Source organism: Stegodyphus dumicola, chromosome 1 (genome assembly GCF_044657685.1).
Source record: "Stegodyphus dumicola isolate Sdum_Otavi_A_Nest chromosome 1, ASM4465768v1".
Classification (NCBI taxonomy): Eukaryota; Metazoa; Arthropoda; class Arachnida; order Araneae; family Eresidae; genus Stegodyphus; species Stegodyphus dumicola.
This window is the reverse complement of record NC_140768.1, coordinates 36,725,843-36,745,006: the sequence shown is the minus strand read 5'-3', so window position 1 is coordinate 36,745,006 and position 19,164 is coordinate 36,725,843. Positions and strand designations below refer to the sequence as shown.

At 33.3% G+C, this 19,164-nt stretch overlaps 1 protein-coding gene across 2 annotated transcripts in view; it reads left to right on the top strand.

The window, feature by feature from the left end:
• LOC118181952 (inactive pancreatic lipase-related protein 1-like) overlaps window positions 1–18,262 on the top strand; it is a 42,923-nt gene extending 24,661 nt beyond the window's left edge. For both annotated transcript variants that reach the window (XM_035351195.2, XM_035351196.2), the window contains exons 5-8: window positions 1,297–1,407; window positions 2,960–3,082; window positions 14,940–15,218; window positions 18,151–18,262. In XM_035351195.2, coding sequence (XP_035207086.1) covers window positions 1,297–1,407; window positions 2,960–3,082; window positions 14,940–15,218; window positions 18,151–18,176 — 539 coding nt within the window. In that variant the 3' untranslated portion in view covers window positions 18,177–18,262. The remainder of the gene's footprint in view (window positions 1–1,296; window positions 1,408–2,959; window positions 3,083–14,939; window positions 15,219–18,150) is intronic.
• Window positions 18,263–19,164: the final 902 nt, after the last annotated feature.

Below are 19,164 nucleotides of genomic sequence, written 5' to 3'. Positions count from 1 at the left end.
TGTCATCGTGATTTTAGAATGTATGATGACTTATGATATTAATAAAGTGTTTCATGCAAGTCAAAAATATTTTCAGTGGAATTTCACTGACTAATTAGTTATTTTGCTTTTCTTCTTCAATTGTTTGTAATCTGATGATCCAAATCCTCATTTGTGTGACAAAGCATGAAAATTTTATGTTCCTCGAATTGAATTATCTTCAACTCCAGTTGCCAATGTTTCAGTGCTCCTGGTATACATTTCTACACTTTCCCTTAGCTTGGAACGCTGTGTCCTTAGCTTTAGAGCTGCCGCCCAGAAGGGAAAGTGGTTAGTGATTCTGCAGTACCGAATGGCTCTGGTTCGAATCCCGGGGAATGCATGGATGTAAAATTGTCTGCTCCTTTGTAAGAGGTAACGGTGGCCGCCTGTTAGGTACCTCTGTAGTAAAATTACCATCGCTTCTGGTTTTAGTATTGGCCAAAGGCTAAAATGGCTAGTGCCCGTCATAAAAAAAAAAAAAAAAAAAAAAAAAAAAAAAAAAAAAACGTTTTAGGGCTTAATTATTAGTTCATCAAGTCTGATTGTTTTTGTTTTGCTTTGTGCCGTTTTCTGCTTTATTGATATTTTGAATTTTCTGTTGTCTCAACGATAAGTGCCCAAGAATCGTGAATAATTTGCTCTGAGTTCTCACTTGATTGGCTACAAATGTTTATCCAGTCCATAGGATGAACATTTTTAGCAACATTTTTACTCTTTTGTAGTAACCTATTGGCCTGATAGCATCTTGACTAAAATACATCACGGTCCTTGTCCCCTTTTTTTTTGGTAGTAGAGTTACTGGAGAGGTCTGATAATCAAGATTCTGTTTTGTATATCAACTGTCATCCCTTTTGAGCCTACATTATTTGAAGATTGCTTAGGATCACTAAACTTCCGAAGTTATCCAGTTTCTTATTTGTGCTGTTAGTGAATCGAGTGCTGTTAGAAAATTGGTCAGGTCTATGTTCTAAAAAGCACTGACTAAAAAAAAAATCAGCGTATTTGTGGTTCAAAAAGGTTGAATTTTTATGAAGAAGCGGCTAATCATAAATAACTCATAATTAAATTATCATTTAATTTATTTTAAATAATTCTAGTTGTCACATTCTGTTGGTTACTTTATTTATTGTCTGTAAAGTAATTTGAAGGAAAAATAATCTAAGAAATCACACATTTTATAATCAGAAGTAAGTTGCCGCTAAAGTTACTCGTAGTAAGTTTTAATTTCAAAAATGCGGTTGTAATTAAATTCTCATAAATTTATTTTCGAAACAGCTCTAGATCCTGCAATGGCACCTTTTCAAAACAAATCTAAGGATGAAAGGCTAGATTCAACAGATGCAAATCTCGTGGATGTCATCCATACAAATGCTGGAACAGAAGTTGGTAAGGAAACGGGCTTAATAATTTAATTTATAATTAGCAATAATATATATGCTTTGTGGTTAATATTGTTTATTTTAATGGTTAATTCATATCTTCAAGAAAAGTTTATCTTCGATGACTGATGCCATCCTTTAGTTTTCTGTCTGATGTGATGCTAAAAAATACATAACTTCAAATAATCTGACACGTAATACAATTAATTATATTCCTGGCTGTATTTGTTAACATTTACTACAAACTGAAAATTTTTTCAGCATATCTAAAGGATTGTGCTGGAATTTTTCTGGAGATTCCAGAAAAATGTTACTAAATATAAATTTTTTAATTTTAGTATTGGGAAGGATAAATCTGTGAGAAAATATCCGTGCTTTTAAATTATACCATATCTAATTGTTTAGTTTCTTCTTTAGGCTCAGAACTATCTATTGTTAAATAAGTATTAATACTTGAATTTTAACGAATGAGCTAGCTACGTGAAGTTTCGTGATTTCTGTCATGTGTAACATGAATGCAAGCCATTCCCTTTAAAATGACCGTCACAAATGCTTCTTTTCTTTAGATAGCCCTCGCGTGTGCTTTGCCTTAATGGGTTAACCCTTCTAAATGGCTCGAATGTGTTCTTTTAGTGATTTTTGTTTTTTATTTGAAAACATAGACTCCCCGTTCAATACAGATGTACAACACGGGGCTTACAGAAGTAAGTTAACTAAAACATTAAAAGATGCATGCATAAATAAAACAAACAAAAGCAGAGAATGCGTCTTCTGAGTATTTCTTGAAGCTCCCATTATTCCAATCATTTCGTAGATAGGTCGCGTAAGATCCCCTTTTGATCAGCAAGAGCGTAACGTTGAGGAAAATCGCTTGCTTTTGTCTAGTCAAGCGAAAAGAGAAGAGTATTTTTTAGCTTTGCCTTCTTCCGACCCGCGAATTCGGGCGGAACTTATTAATCAAAAATTTTCTACCTCATGTGTTAGTGCCAAACGGCAGGAAGTAATTGAATATGAGATATTCAGCTTCTGTGAGCCTTTAAAAATAATTTGGCATAGGTTCAAGTCAATAAAAGTTAACATAGTAGGACTGTTAAAGAACATATTAACTTAACATAGTAGGACTGTTAAAGAAACGCGGCAGCAACAAGGCTCATTTTTCAGCTTCATTATATTGGAATCAAAATTTTGCAAATGAATGCCGTATAGTTCATTTGGGAATTGTCTTTTCTCTTTCTATCAATTACTTTTTTATTACGATTTGCTGATAGCTAAATTTGTTATATCACCCTTATTTTCGCGAATCTTTCATCAAAAATTTGCATAAACCGTAGACCTTCAGCGAGCAAAGTTCTCCATACCTTTCATCGACCATTTTATTTAGAATAATCTAGTAAATAAGCTTTCACAATTTATAACGCTCATGCTAGCATGTTTGCCAATATTTTTACCTGGTTCTATGAAATTAATAAAGTAATAATAATAAGTATCTTGTTTATTTTCAGAGAATAAACTTCATTACTACAATAACCTCATTAACTAATGCAAAACTCTTCCTGTAGGTGAAGCTATTGGTGATATCAATCCCTTGGGTCATGCTGACTTCTATCCCAATGGAGGCATAAAACAAGACAGTTGTAGGCTGCAAATCCTTAAATCCTACTTAGCGCTGGATTTCTTGTATGGTAAATATGTATTTCTTGTATGGTCACTCCCAGTGGATTATATGTATCCTAAATAGTCACCCTAAGCAGTTAACACTAACCGCCAACCAATAACCACCAAACAAACACCACCAGTGAAGACACACATTCATGCAGCACTATGGAAGAGGTTCTGACCTATTCCATGGTTACATCGCTGAGACAATACCTGTTCGATTCTGTAATGAATGTCTCGCTCGCTTTTACCTGCACCTGTATGGTAAATATGCTTAGATAATTTTTATATTAATGTTGTAAGAAGGACAAATTTCTTAGAAGCAATTCATCTATGTCGTTTCAGTAACCATGTTCAAGAGTAAAACAATAAGCATAGAAATCTCATTAGTGGGCAAAGCTGATGTTAAGAAAGATCTTCAATATCAAAACAGAATTTGTGCTAAAATATTAATTTGCTCTGCTATTTTGTAACTAGAATTTGATACAAATAATAGGAGAGGTAAAAAAATCGGAATTTTATGCAATCATCTTAGGAGCACTGAGCATATTTTGCTGTAATAACAAGAATTCCTGAACAGAAGATGTTATAGTTTCTGCCACTTTTATTTCCAAGGTAAATCAGAATTATACAGTTAAAGCTAATATTTATGAAAGGAACGTTAATATTTCTTATTAATAGTTTTATTTACAAATTAAACAGTTTCATCGTTGAAATTGCCATAAAACCTATTCATTTCATACATGCTCTCCAGTATTCACTTTTATGGAACTATCGTATGTATATTTAAGCTGCTAGATCAATGAAAACTGTAGAATGAGATTCATGCGCAGTGAAAAGATTTCCTTCGTGTGTACTTCAAACGGGTAAAATCAATATATAATATCGCATGCAAGATCTACTCATTTTACGGCTTATTGTATTCTTGAGTGAACTGATCTGACCTCGAAATGTTGTCTGTATTTACATTCACATGTGATGTAAATATGAGAGCTGCGTCTCTAAAAACTTCCTTTAAAAATCCTTTTCCTTTCCCCTCGTGTGTGTGTGTGTGTGTGTTTTTTTTTTTTTTTTTTTTTTTTCTTAATTTAGACAAAAAAAGTAAAATATAAAAAGGTGCCAGATTTTAAATTACGTCCAAAGAAGCGTTTTTCTAACGTTTTTACCTTTATTTATTAAATATTATGTTCTACGTACTCAAACTATAAAATTCAGTTCAACAGCAATATCGCAAATTAATTTTAAAAAATGAGCATATCTTTAGAATTTCCGATACAGAGCCTGGCGCGCTGGAGATTAATTTTTTTTTCCTCACAGTATTGCCATTGCTTGCTTTGAAAGCGTTTAGTTTGTTAATCAAAACTTCGCTGAAGTGTTACAAAATATGAAATCGATAATAAAACAAATTTAAAATTTCAAATTAGGGCTTCCACATGCCCATATTCTATGGAACATTACGTTATTCAAGTTTTGATGTTTCTAGGTACCGCCGTTTTATCACAGTGCGAGAAACATACATACATTCATGAAGATTCTTCATTATTTAATTGCTTTAAATATAATACACGTCTCTAATATTTGGTGGCAACAATCTGAAAAGTGATTCGCCGTTTCTGGTTTTCAACGCAAAATGCTAAAACGAAATTAATAGTCCTTCATGGCAAATTGCTCCTTTGGGCTAAAAATAACTCAGTCAATGTGAAAAAAGGAAATGTTAGCAGTTTTTGCATGTGTAATGGTGTATCATGAAAAAAATAACAAATTCTGCTAATCTGTAATGATCTGTCCACATCTGGCAGCTAACTCCCTGCTACTGAATTTTACGTTTTAACAGTGGCAGAGGACTTTGATAGTACCTATGCAAGAGTAGAGGGCTTCTCTGCCGACGCTGCCGCGAATGGTACTAGAGCCGGCGTCAGAGTCGTTTCAGTCGTTGTGATCGTATTTGGGGGCAGAATTTAAAGTGACAAAATTTTAAAGGCACCATGCGGAGAATTTAACAGCAAAGATTGCGTCAAGTAGCAAAAAGCAGCAATGGTCCTAGGTGGTGTATATCTCATTCCAAAAGAATTATTTATAGAACGCACAATTACTCAGTGAATCATTACCTTAAGATGTAATCAAACTTACAAATAGTCGAGGAGTTAAAAACCGTTAAACCCTAATAAGTTCGTGCCAGGTTGGTTGCATGAGGTTTTTGCAATTTTCTCTATGCGTAATGTCATATTCTAAATAGTTTCTTTAGAAAAATCCTCCAGGAAAGTACTCGGACTGAAATGCGCACTCTTTAGCATATTGTTGCGTTTTTTCTTTTCTTTTCTGACACCAGTTGTTACGTTATTTTCTTCCTTCACGTTCGTACGGAGTTTGTGTGGATTTGGAGTGAATAACGACGACACTTGATGAAGTATCGAAACACACTTTATTGGCCAATATTGTCAGGACAGCTCCAAAACACGTTTTACAGTCGTCGATGAACTACTATAAACACGCTGACACGATCAGCGACACAGCCTTCAGGTTATCAGGCTATCACGGTGGAGACAGCTTCCTGCAAAGCACCCGACTCTGTTTCCGGAGTACAGCTACCGACTCTGCTTGGTCGTTTTCGGAATTCCACGTACTCTCGAGACTCTCCTTGCTACAACTCGCGATGCACTCGACGACACACGAGCACAGCTCCCGACTCTTCGGTTCATTCGTTCCTGGAGCTCAACACGCTCTCTCGACGATGCACTAACTGCGATACACAAACAGACTCCTTCGGTGCACTCGACGACCCACTCGGCACTCGCTGCCCGGCTGTCAACTCGATTGACTCGCTAGACGAGACACCAACTCGATACTAACTCGCACTCTAGACGAGTCACACACACACACTCGATACTAACTGACTGCGGACCAGCAGGGTTTATATAGCTTTCGGCTTGTGTTCGAGAACATTCTAGGCTAAACCGGTAAGAATTCTTTCCAGAAGATTCTCCATCCGTCCATGGTATATCTCAAATTTTGTCGCCAAATGGGCGATTTATCGCCAAATACTGCAACTTTGTTTTCCCTTGCCATTTTATGGCAACCCTAAAACTGCTTTGCGGGGAAGCCATCTTACCGCTCCTGTACATTTCGTAACTATATTTTGCAATAAGCAATTGACCAAGATTAAGGGGAAAATCTCTGGGTGTAATAGGATTTACTCGAGGTCTCAATACCTCAGTGGTAAAGCAGTATTCTTTGCACAAAAGATGTACTAGATTCAAATGTTAACTCAAAATCAGCTTTTCCTTTTTTACTTGTGAACGCAGCTTTAAATTATAATTCTAATTTAAAGTAGTTTTTTTTTTTTACGAATTTTAGCTTTCTTTCATTTTGTTCTGAAAAAATGTGTTACAATTTTCTTAAACGAAAGTAAAAAATATTTTTTTCTACGAATTTGCTCTTTCTAAGAAATATTTTCGATAACAATTGACGCATGAGAAACTGATAAGATAATATTTATCATTACATATATTTACACTGGACTAGAAATTTTAACAGCATTTACAGATTTTATCAACTGGGCCTCTGAAAGATATATAAAAAATATCGATTGTTTTTAGGATATTTAATCAGCCTTTCTGTTATTTTGAGATAAGTGGTATCTTATTTATTCCTATATTCTTTTCTGTCTGGTTTCAAGTATAAATGAAATGTATACTAAATTTGTACGTGAAAGTTACATCTTTCTAAGTTTTTTAAAAAAATGATCTACCTTAAACAACATGGTAACTTTTTAAAAGAAAATATAAAGTAAAAAAATCTGATGAGGGCATAACATGACTTCCTTGTACTGCCTATTAAATTATACATATTTTTTCCATTTCATTTAAACTTATTTCCTCAAATTTCATTAGAGATATATTTCTCGTTCAACTAGTTCAGTTCTCACTTCATGGAAAGGCAAAAAGACATAAAAACTTGAAACATGTCCATTAAAAAATTTTTAAATGTAGAAAAACATGAAACACCAGATACAGTTAAAACAGTTAAAAAAAACAATTCTTACAATTAAAATTAGACTTTCTACACCAAAACAAGCAATTAGATCAATAAGAATCCAGATGTTTTGGTGCAAAAAACTGAAAGTTTACTTTTGGTCCCACTCGACAAAAAGACACTGAAGGTGCAAAAACTGATTTAATTCACTATTCTACTGGATTTCAACTGTAAACAAATGGCGTTTCGTTAGGCTTAACTCTCCATTTAAACTTTTAAACTGTTGTTAATTCTACAACCGTTGCATATATATTAACTAAAGGCATGAAAACATTAACCGTAATATAAGAACAACGTAAGTCATTCATTTTTAAAGCAAAAAAATGCACAATTTACCAACATATAAGAATAAAAAAACTGAGTTCACGGAGCCAGGTATATATATATATATATGATTGGTGCAGCCAATTACAACGGAAAAGGGAGGTGCACAACTTCATGTTATAGAAGTCCCCTATACAACATTTCAACGTTCTACGGCTACTCGTTCTTGAGTTAATGCAAGATACATACATACGTGTGTACGTACGTACAGACGTCACGGAAAATCTCTTTTGAATCCATTTTAAATCCATTCTACAAATCTTTTTGGCAAAAATAATGCTTTATTCTGTTCGTACATACGGATGTCACCCAAAAACAACGTTCAGATGGTTTCCAGAGCAATTGAAATGAATATTTTCATTGAAATATGATACCTGAAACTTTTCGGGATTACAATACTTCCTTTACTTCGTACAAGAAATTAAAAATCATCAGATATTGAGAACATACTTTTTGAGTCCTTTCGTAGCATTCATGTTTGTAAACTGTTATTAAACATGAATAACAAAAACATGTTAAAAAATTTTTTATTATTACTTTATTTATTATTTAGTTATTTATTTATTTGTAATTTAATCGCATTTGAAATCAAGAAAATTGGGCAAAATCTTTCATCAGTAAACGTTTGTAAAACACAGAGGCACAAAACATTATTTTTTAATCTATAATCTTTTGCAAAGCAATCAAAGTAATTTCATAAGACACGTCCTGAATGAAAATAAATAATTCTTTTCTGAAATAACTGATTGTCCAAACTAAATAGTTAATCGATTGGAGTCACTAGTAAGAAACTATTATTTTTAATATTTTTGTTTATTGCTCAGTAATATAAATATAAATTTTTTCGAAAATTAGTAATGGGCTCTTCTTTGTAACTGTTATAACAGAGATACAGTGATGACGTATAACTTCGAAATCACTGTTTCATTAACTTGAAAAAGATATTGTAGAATTTAAAATACAAAGCAAGTGCAGTCCGTTAAAGAGCTTTAGTGTTCAGAGAAGAGTTTAGGAAGTTGTAATTTTAAAATCCCTCAAATAATAGTATGACACTCTTTTCATCAAACACTAAAAAGGTACAGAAAGGGAGCCTTACCCTTTTCAAGGAGAAGTCTATAACAATAATACATTATTTTTCTTCTTATTCCCTAAAATTTTGCTATAAATGCTATATCGAGCACGCAGATAATCCACGCAAGGTTTCTTATCCATCCGTTAGCACGCAGATAATCCACGCAAGGTTCTTATCCATCCGTTCTAAGGAGTACGCTGATCAGCATGAAGACTTGCAGTTTCTGTAAACATTTTGATTCTCCGCAGCACTGAAACATTTAAGTAGAGAACTAAAATCCAAATGCTTTAGTAATACAAAAAATCTTTAATTTGCATGGTGTTAATAAATGCACTAAAAGGTAATTTATTTTTAGCTCTCACAGCATTTTTAATCATAGATGACAAAAAATGAAATCGTGAACTGTTAAATGTGCGAATCCGTAATCAAATTAGTGGAAATTTAGGAGAACTGAATCAAATCATTCTTGCATATGTGATTTCTTTGCGATTAGTTTTAATGTTCCATACAATTTTTTAATGATGTCTTAATACATATTTTTATAGCGCGCCGTTTCTTTTTAGTAAATATAGCAAGAGTAGTATGAAAGAAAAATACTTTTATTGTACGTAACTGAAACCCTGTATATATGTATATTTCATTTTAACCCATAGAGGAGGTAGGGTATGGAAAAGTAACGTAATTTCTAAATGGTACGAAAATTATTCTTTCTCTTCAGTGTAATGACGAAGTAAGTAATGTCATCTTTCTTTCTGAATCTTTCAATAGTGTTAGATTACATTTAATTCATATAAATTTTACTTTGACTGTTTTATTTCAAAATATTTCAATATCAGCAACACGCCGATTACTATTAGCAGACACGATTACTAAAAATTACCAACGACCGAGTGGATAATAGCCGCCAACACTGATATTCAATCCAGACTCAAATTCCCGCGAATGGAGCTGCTACATTGGTTTTCCTCATATGCAACGTGAAATACACTCTGTCCCAAAAGTTTATAGAATCATGTACTATATTATGTGTTTTAGAAAAGTTGAAAGGAACACAAACACCAAATAAGACTGTTTATTTACCTCACATGCGATTTGCATCCCAGTAAATATAGATAATGGCTACCTATGTTTTAGAAAAAAATAAAAATGCGGAAGAATATGTGTCCGAAAAGTTGATAGAATATTAATATTTTAACAACTTATGATCAAATTTCAAATTACTTAATACTCCAAAGTAGCTCCATTATTCTGTATAACGTCGAGTATGCATTTCCGAATCTGGAGAACTAAGTTTTGTAATAACTCTGGTTCCAGATTGTACCATGCACTCTCGATGGCTGCTTTTAAAGTATTCACGGAAGAAAAGTGCCTTCCATTTTTGTAAACTCTCCGAGACATAATACCCCACACATTCTCGATCGGGATAAGATTGCGGCTTATTGGTGGCGACTCAAGAAAAGCGACATTTTCCACGTCTAAGTAATTTTTTGTAGCATTAGAAGTATGAATTGGAACATTGTCATGCTGGTTTACACAAGTTTGACTTCCAATGTTTTCTGCAAATGGCTAAGATGGTCTCTTAGTGTTTGTATGTAATTAGACAAATCTTGCGTACCATCTCAGTGGTAAAACCCACTTGCCCGTTGAAACCGAAAGCTGCTCATACGATAACAGATCCTCTTTCAGTGTCCTACTAAAAATAGCTCCGAGGCTTTTTTCAGTCCAAAGGGATTTGAATCCCGAAGGACTATTAGTTTCGTTTTGGCATTTTGCGTCGGACGGATAAATGTCGGTTCACTTTTCAAACTGTTGCCATAAAATGTTAGAGTCCTGCATTATATTTGAAGAAATTAAATAATGAAAATCTGCGTAAATGTATGTATATTTCTCACATTGTCATAAAATAACGGTACATAGAGTCATCGAATTTTGAATAACGTAATCCTCCAACGAATATGAGCATGTGGAAGACCAAATTTGAAATTTGAAGTTTGTTTTAGGATCGATTTCCTATTTTTTAAAACTTTGACGAATTTTTGATTAACAAAGTCAAGGATTTCAAAGCGAGCAATGGCAACGTTGTGCAGAAAAAACATTTTTATCTCTGTATCGGAAATTCTAAGATATGCTCGTTTTAAAACTATTTTGCGATATTGCTGTTGCACTGGATCTCATGGTTTAAGTGCGAGGAACATGATATTTAATAAAGAAAGGTAACACACAAAATGTTAAAAAAACGCCCCTTTGGACGTAATTTAAAATCTGAAACATTTCAGATTTTTTTTTTTTTTTTTTTTTTTATCACTGAAAATTACAGCGAGCCATTTTTTATAATTACGATGCTGTTACAGACCCATTGCAATCTCATTCATTTGTGAAGCTTCGAAAGCGCCAAAGATCGAACCATGTTTAGCGTGAATCATATAACCAGGTTCTTTATTCGCCTATGAACGGTGTTTTTAGATATTTGCAATCTACAAACCCTTGTAATTTGGCAAACCGACTTTTTCTGTGTCGAAGCCATTGTTTGTGTCTGCGCATCGCTGCGACGCTCCGTCACTTGGGGTTTTCCCAACCATGGTTTTGGCTGATGTGGCGTCTTACGAGATGTTACACGATAAACCATACTTACAGATCGATTCAGAAGTTTCGAAATTTCTTTAACAGACCCCACGCAGTTTCAGATTTAGAATTCAGCTTCAGGAAAAGGCGTATTTTTAGGAACATTTAAACGCAGTTCAAATGATCATTTTCTTTCTTAAATTGGAGATTTGAATGAGGGCATTATCATATAAAAGGCTCAAGTTCCCCCATCATGATTGTTGCTAACAAATTTACATAAAATTTCATTTGCCTATAAACTTTTGGGACACACTTTTTTTTTTTTTATTTATTTTTTCTAGACAACAAATTGATATTTTTGTTAAATATTTACTTGAATGGGAGGCACATGTGTTTCAAATAAATGTATACTAATTTGGTAATTTTATACATTTCTGTTTTTCATAAGCATGTAATTTACTTGAGTCTTTAAACTTTTGGGGTAGAGTGTACAAACCAGTTTCTCTTACAAAATCATCCATTAGGAGAGGAAAATGCCATAACTGATTAAACCAAATCAAATCGGTTGCTAGCAACACATCGACCGATTTTAGAAAAAAAAAAAAAAAAAAATCACTGAAACTCAAATAGATTACACAACGGATTCTGAAGAAAGATTATTTGGAAGCTTATTTCCTGATCCATCCTTTAGCACCAAGGTCGAATTCTCTTATTATGCTCATTAAGCAAAGTTAAGTGATGAAATTTCCACATTGAATTAAAATCTATCTATATATCTATATTGGATTTTGAAGATAGCTATGAAATGTTATATCGCCATTGTAAGCACTTATCTATGCAAAATTTCAAGAAAATTGTCAAGTAGAATGGTTCAAAATTTAACTTTTTGTTCGTCATAAACAAAGAAACTAATTAATTGATAAGCAAACAAGTAAGCAGGTAAACCAACCTAAATAACAAACCATTTAATTAACTAAAATGCTACCCTAATCGAAAAGAAAAAATAAAACTCTGAGAGGTACTTTTTATAAAGTTTAAAACAGTAACATAAATTACAAATTATTTTTGGGGGGTGGGGATTCCTTTGTAATGTTGCGCGCTTCCAACCTGCACGCAACAGTAGTGGTGACTGCAAAGTAAGAAGAACTGCAAAGTAGACAAAGTCTCGAGAAGAGTTTAAATCCCTTTTTATTCAACTTTAGAAATTACAAATGCATGCTCTTGACGCTCACAAACTACGCCGACCCGGCGGTAAAATAAAAATAAGAAACTAAGAAAAGAATAGTAACAAGTGACTAACTACGAGACTCTCTAAACGCAATTAACCTCACCGCGTTCTAAAATACCGCTGATAATTCAACAAACTTCTGAATATTACGTTGAAAGATTAACAATCTGCCGAGGCAAGCACACAGGCCGAAACGCGTGGTTCTTCAATTTCTAACTAGCCACCTCCACGCTCGTGAAGCAAGAAAGCACACTTTCGAACTCGTTTCCCTTCTATTTAACTCGGATTACTTCCGCTGACAATTTGAATCCTTGCGCGTTCTACTAAAATTTACATACTCTGGCATTGGCAATTCCAGGGGAAAGTAAGGCTTGACAGGAAAGATAGTTTAAACTTAAAATAAATGTTAGTTAAAATAAATATAAACCCTACAACTTTATCATTTTTTTTAAATTTTATTTTTAATTCATATTAAAATTTAACAAGAAAACTATTTTTTGGACTAAAAATTATTTCTCTTGTATGACAAATGATACAGCTAAGGAGAAAAAGCCTTCGTCTCACACACATTTCAAGTTTGAAATCAAAATATTGCTAAAAGCCGGAAATCGTCAAAATGTGAACTCAGTATTGTTTGTAGATGCATTAGTCATAGAAAGCCATAAACAATGCGTTATCTTCCACTTCTGATTAAGTGCAAATATTAAATAATGCACTTTGCTTTAAAAACAAAAACAAAAAAAAAAAAAAAACAAAAAAAAAAAAAAAGGGAGGGGGAATAAACTGTTCTTAAAGATGCACAATATAACAAGATAAAATTATTCCAAATTGAGAAAATGCTTCTTTGTAATCAAAACTTTATTTGAAAAACTGGAAGAAATAAGCACAAAATTAGTTTATTCTGACGACAGTGCATTAAAAAAATGTTTAGAAAAATTTTAATTTCCAAAAAGGCTTTTAAAATACCATTAGTTTTCAAACCTCAAGTCAGATACGCTATATTCTTAACAAGATTTGGAACTGACCACTGTGACGTCGTGGATGCTTCAGTGAAAACGAATCAACACTGGTATTGGTGGTGCATCACTTTAATTTCAGCACATACCACAGATACAACATTTAATTAATACATTTAGAAAACTTGAGTACATTTCCGAGTTGGTGACACGATCAGAGACGTTAAAGAAGATAGCACTCGTCATCACTGGACAAATTTACTCTCCACACCTCAGCTCGCTGGCGGAGCTTCCCAAACTCCTCTGACAGGCGTCCGAACAGAAGTCTCTTCTCTTTACGCATGCGTATTACTCAGTTAAGTCGTTGCCATTCACAGTTCTTTAAATAAGGTGTTAAATTGAATTATAGGACTCGTAGTGTGAGGAGTTTGCTAACGACGTTCTCTCTAGTCAAGAGCATCATAGGTCTTTCTAGTAGAGTTCAGGAGCGTTCTTTACACCACTTTGTGCTCGCAAAAATATGGCTTTGGTACCTTTAAAAAGAAATTAAAGTCTGCAAGTTGAGATTTTGAAAAGAAAATGGCACTGAAGTAAGCAAAATTCGTTTTACGATTTTCCAAGATACAGAAAACATTCACAAAATTGCTCACATCATGTTAGAACTAAGCGACATGTGAGATGAAGAAATCATGTTAGAACTAAACGACATGTGCGCCGATACTTCCTGAAGAGCTCCTACGATCGTTAGTATGAGAGCATTTATACACAAACCAAGTGTAATACCTCCAAAAGTCTTAATTTAAGGAGTATTACTAAGAAAATGGAAGGAAGAAAATTTAAAGATGGCTAAGACTCATTTATTAAAGATTCCAATTTCTGGCAAGATCAGTCTTTTAGCCACGAAATTGATTTTAACATTTTTGAAAATTATTGACATTTGTAGAAATATAACACAGCTGTTGATCTAAACCGTCTAAATTTAGTAGGATGATCTGCAGTGTCCAGAAAGCATAGTGAGAAAGCTAATATTGATTGATTGCATACGTTGAAGGGTGTGATTTACGTAAACCAGACATTCTATATAACATAATCATAATACAAATAACTTAGCCTAAATAACTTAAATATAACACTAACACTAATTTAAAAATAACAAAAAGGTAAAAATAAGTCAAAGTCAACAATATATCTTCTGAAAAATTCAATCCTGTTTAGTAACGAACATACATGGTACTTCTTTAACCTTTTGAAGACGGGATGGCCATTATAGTGGCCATAGAGTCCTCTCTTTGAAAAGACGGGGTTGTCCACTTTAGTGGCCATGTCTTTTTCCCCCATTTTCCACTCTGAAAAGTGGGGTGAAATGTCAAATTTGACGTCCCTAGGGTTTTAACCACTTATCTCTTTCAAAGGTCTTCCTTTTGCGACATAGATGCACCCCTCTGAGAATCCATTAAACTACCCACAAGAATCTTTATTGCAAATAGGAGGTGATTTCTTAAAGGGGGGAAAGGCATTCGGTTCAAGATTCCCCGTCCTTTGGTAGCTTTTACTGCTACCAAATTCCCGGCCTCAAAAGGTTAACTAAGCATTGAGCGGTTCTTCGTAATATTCATTGCTTAAACTGAAAGAATTATACTTCTTAATAAGTAACCTTTTGATTTCACAATGAAAATCCTTGATTTATAAGATATTTTTTTTCCTTCTAGCTACTATATCTTTGGTGCCCAGAGTGTGTAGTCATATGCAAGCCGTACAATATTACAAAGCATCAATTAATCCCAAAAAGTGTGAAATTATAGGAGTACAATGCCCAGATTATGAGAGCTTCGCATCTGGCAAGTGTACGTCATGTTACAGAAATGGATCCAACTGCGCAGTTATGGGAATGAATCACGAATATTATACCAATAGGCGAAATTTTACTGGTATTACTACAGTTCCTCGGAAATTCTATCTCAACACAACATTAACATACCCTTACTGTGGTAAGTAATAAGATTTAATTGGTTTCTATACACATCTTTTATTCTGTAATTATAAAATTTAATTTTAAGTTAAAATTTTGCTGTCCAGTTAAGGCAAATGAGGCAGAGAAATCTGTCATTGTTTAAATCCCATCATAAAATCATCGCGTATTAGTTGCGCGATGTCATTTTATGCGGCCTTAGGCAAGATAAATAAAGTTTATTAGAGCTTCCCTTTGCCCACCACATTATAAATAATTTGGTAGCGAACTGTTGCCTCGCCTACAGGCAGATCATTTGTTAAATTTTAAATATAGGGAACTTGTACCAGATAAAATGTTTGAAATTACTTTCTCAGTTCCCGTATTATTCCTCTCGACTTCGATGCTTTTAACGCAGTGATCCATTGCATTCTCGCGATGCTTCCAATAAAGTAATCTTCGATGCTTTTAATGCAGTGATCAGTACTGTACTTTTAATACAGTAAGCGTTGAATTCCTGCAGAAAGAATAAATGTTTCGTCACTGTTTGAATGTTTTTTATTTGAAATCGTAAATTAAAAAAAAAATTTCGTTATTTTATACCATTTCCGAATAGTATCTTTCAGATCATCATCGCTTCCGTAATGTGAATTACGCAAATGCTGCTTCAGTTCTTGAAGCAAAATGAAGTCTGTTGTTAATACCGCAAAAGATAAAAACTCCGCTGAATGAACCTCAGTCAAGGAAATCAGCTCAACAGCTACCCGTGAGCTTTTGTGCTGGAGGGTTACAGTCAAAAACATCGCAGACTAAACGTCGCGGAGAAAAGAACGCAAGGCGAAAATGTCATCATTGTACAAAACAATCGTGGGAGAAAAGAAAGCAAAGAGAAAACATCCCAGTTCTAAAACATCGAGGTGCAAAATATCGTGGTCAAAAACCGTTTAAAAACATCGTCGTCGAAAATATCGTGGTAAAAAATAAAGCTCCTACAAATCATCGCATGGCGATAACATCGCACACATGCGTTTTTCAGGTTTTAATTGTTGTAAATGCATTTCCGCATAATGATTTGGTAGCGCAAGAAGGAATGAGGGTTAAAATGTACACTTTAAGAATAAAGGAAAAGTAAAACAAAACAAACAAACAAACAAAAACAAAACAAAACAAAAAAAAAAAAAAAAAAGATATAATTTTCACTAAAACAATAACACAATAACAAACGTGAAAGAAAGTAATTTGATAATTAACTAAGCAATTTGTATAGAGGTAAGCCGTTGCAGTTACGTATCTTCCTTTTTCTAAACATTTTTAGACTGTATGTTTCATGAAAAATTATCAGTAAAACTTTGTAAAAAAATTGATAAAATTTGTAATTAACTGTGTAAATTTAAAATTAAGTGCTGTAAGTTGCTTTAATTTTCTTTTCATTTTCAATTTTTAAATGCTTACGTTATCTTTTTCAGAAGAAAAAAAACTTAAGTTTTCTTCCTTTTTCAGTAAAAAGTTATTAATTCATTCAAAAATATGAAATATAGAAGTAAAAATATCCCTGTTTCCTTCTTGCGCTTGCAAATCCTTATGCAAAATTTTTTTTTAATTCGAAAAACGCATGTGTGCGATGTTATCGTCATGCGATGATTTGTAGGTGCTTTATTTTTTCCGCGATATTTCAGACGACGAAGTTTTTAAACTGCTTTATTTTCGAACACGATATTTTGTATCCCGATGTTTTTGCTCTCTTTTTCTCCCACGATGTTTTGTACCACGACGTTTTCGCCCTTGCGTTGTTTTCTCCGCGACGTTTTCGTCCGCGATTTTTTTGCCTCAATGTTTTCGGCGGACACCGTGCTGGAGCACAGTTCTACAACAGCAACACTTTGCTACTGAGTTTGCTACGCCATGTTATCTTATGGCTTGTTAGAACTGAATCAAGAGTTCAGCATAATAAATACTTCTTATCATTTTGTTATGTGGCAAATAATCAATAAGCAATCAAAATACTCCTTCCTAAAATGATGTCCAAATGTTTCTCAGGAGTTTTCTGTGTTCTGAGCTTGTAAAGTCAGGGTTTCCACAATATGAGCCTCTTGTATTTCATTTATTTGTCACTATCAATGAATAAAAATTTTATCTTTGTTCTTTCACACTAAATCTTTATGAAGGAAATTGGTTTCAGTGATATCTTTTACTATCTGACTACGGTTAGTCTGATCTCCTTTCAAATGCTTCCAAAGCACTTACAATCCACAGATAAAGCTGTTCACTTCTTCAAGCATGCATTTAAGGGTGATTTCACTTATACTAATTAATTTAGCGAGGTCCGAAATATATATCGGTTATGAAATAATTTCTCCTTCTCTAAATATAGTATAAAGAATTTAAGAAGGAAATGAAATAATAAATTTGTCCCAGCCTCATGGAACCTCACTCACTTATCCTATTCTGTAAATAAATTAGCCATTTCTCGTATCATGTATGTGATCATGGTTTCCCTATCCATTATCAAACAATATTTGCTACATTATCTTTGCGTTTACAATTGCGAAAGTACTAGAGAATTCGATAAAGTGGACTTACTCTAGCAGTGCGGTTTAGCTGTTAAGTGTTCTAATATTTTAGAAACATAGAGAAAACTGCTAATTTGCATTTATTGCTAAATATTTATTCTTATGTCTTTATTGCCCAAAATCTATCTGTATTAAATTTGTCTTTTCTAGAACAAACCCAGATGTAAAATTAGATAGAAATTCGTATGTAATTTACATTGTTTTAGTGTATCGTTATCGTGTATATTTCGTATTATTTCACACCCGTTATGTTAGAATTAAAAATCTCAGGGGGGGGGGAAGTAGAAATGTTTCTTAAAATTTTATGTTTAAGATTTCATGACAAACTGCTTGACTCTTGACATTACTATAACTTTCGTATTGGGTAAATATCTAATATTTTTTTTTTTTTCTTATTTTCAGATAATAGTGCTTTAACCTTCGTCTGATTATTGATTATGCACAATCTGCTAGTACAAATCATTTTTGACAAACTGATTGTATTATTTAATTGTAAATAAATGTTATTTTTTTACCTGTGTGCATTTTTACTTAAACATACATCATTATTTGAAACTTACTGAAATATTACACGTGCCATTGAAGGATACATTCTTAATCGGACCCAGTCATCAGTTACCGAAATATCATTGAGTAGGGAAAAGACAGAAACACCCCGAAGTTATGTAGTAATTCACTCCTATACCGACGATGAAATTCGTTACAATATTTTTACAAATGCGTTGTTAAAATAGCAGACATTTAACTTTTAATTGTAAAATAAGTACCATTTTCATTACTGCTTAACGATAATTGTAATATGAATAAATTTAAAATTTCTGACAATTGCGTGTGATGAAAAAACTATTAATACACACAAATATATACACTGTAACACACAAATATATACACTGTAACTGGGTATGTATAATATGTACACTGTAACAGTTGATATTACAGTTATAAAATTAAAAGATTTTATTGTGATAAGAGGAGCTATAAAAGCTGAAAAAAAGTTCTTTTCGTAAGTTTGGATGGGCACAAACTGTGACAGACGTCATTTTCTCCATGGAGGTAAAAGTAACCTTTGCGTAATATTTCTACCTCTATGGAATTTCTCTTTGAAGCATTTCCAGCCAGACCTCGTTGTTTTTAATACTTTCATTCAGTTCTCGGCTGTTGCCAGTCGCTGTCCTTAGGAATATTATCTTCAATAATTTTATCTCAAGTTCGAATAGATTTGAATTTTTGTATAATTTTCATTTTGTTTACGTATTTATTTATTCTTTGGAATTTTATAGGTAATGCAGGGAATGCGTTCGATATTCAGGCATAAAAAACAATTGTTATAGGTAAAATCAAGGATTTCTATTATAATTGCTGGAAAGAGAAATGGAACATTTCGGAGAAAAGGAAAGATTATTTGTTGAACTTTGA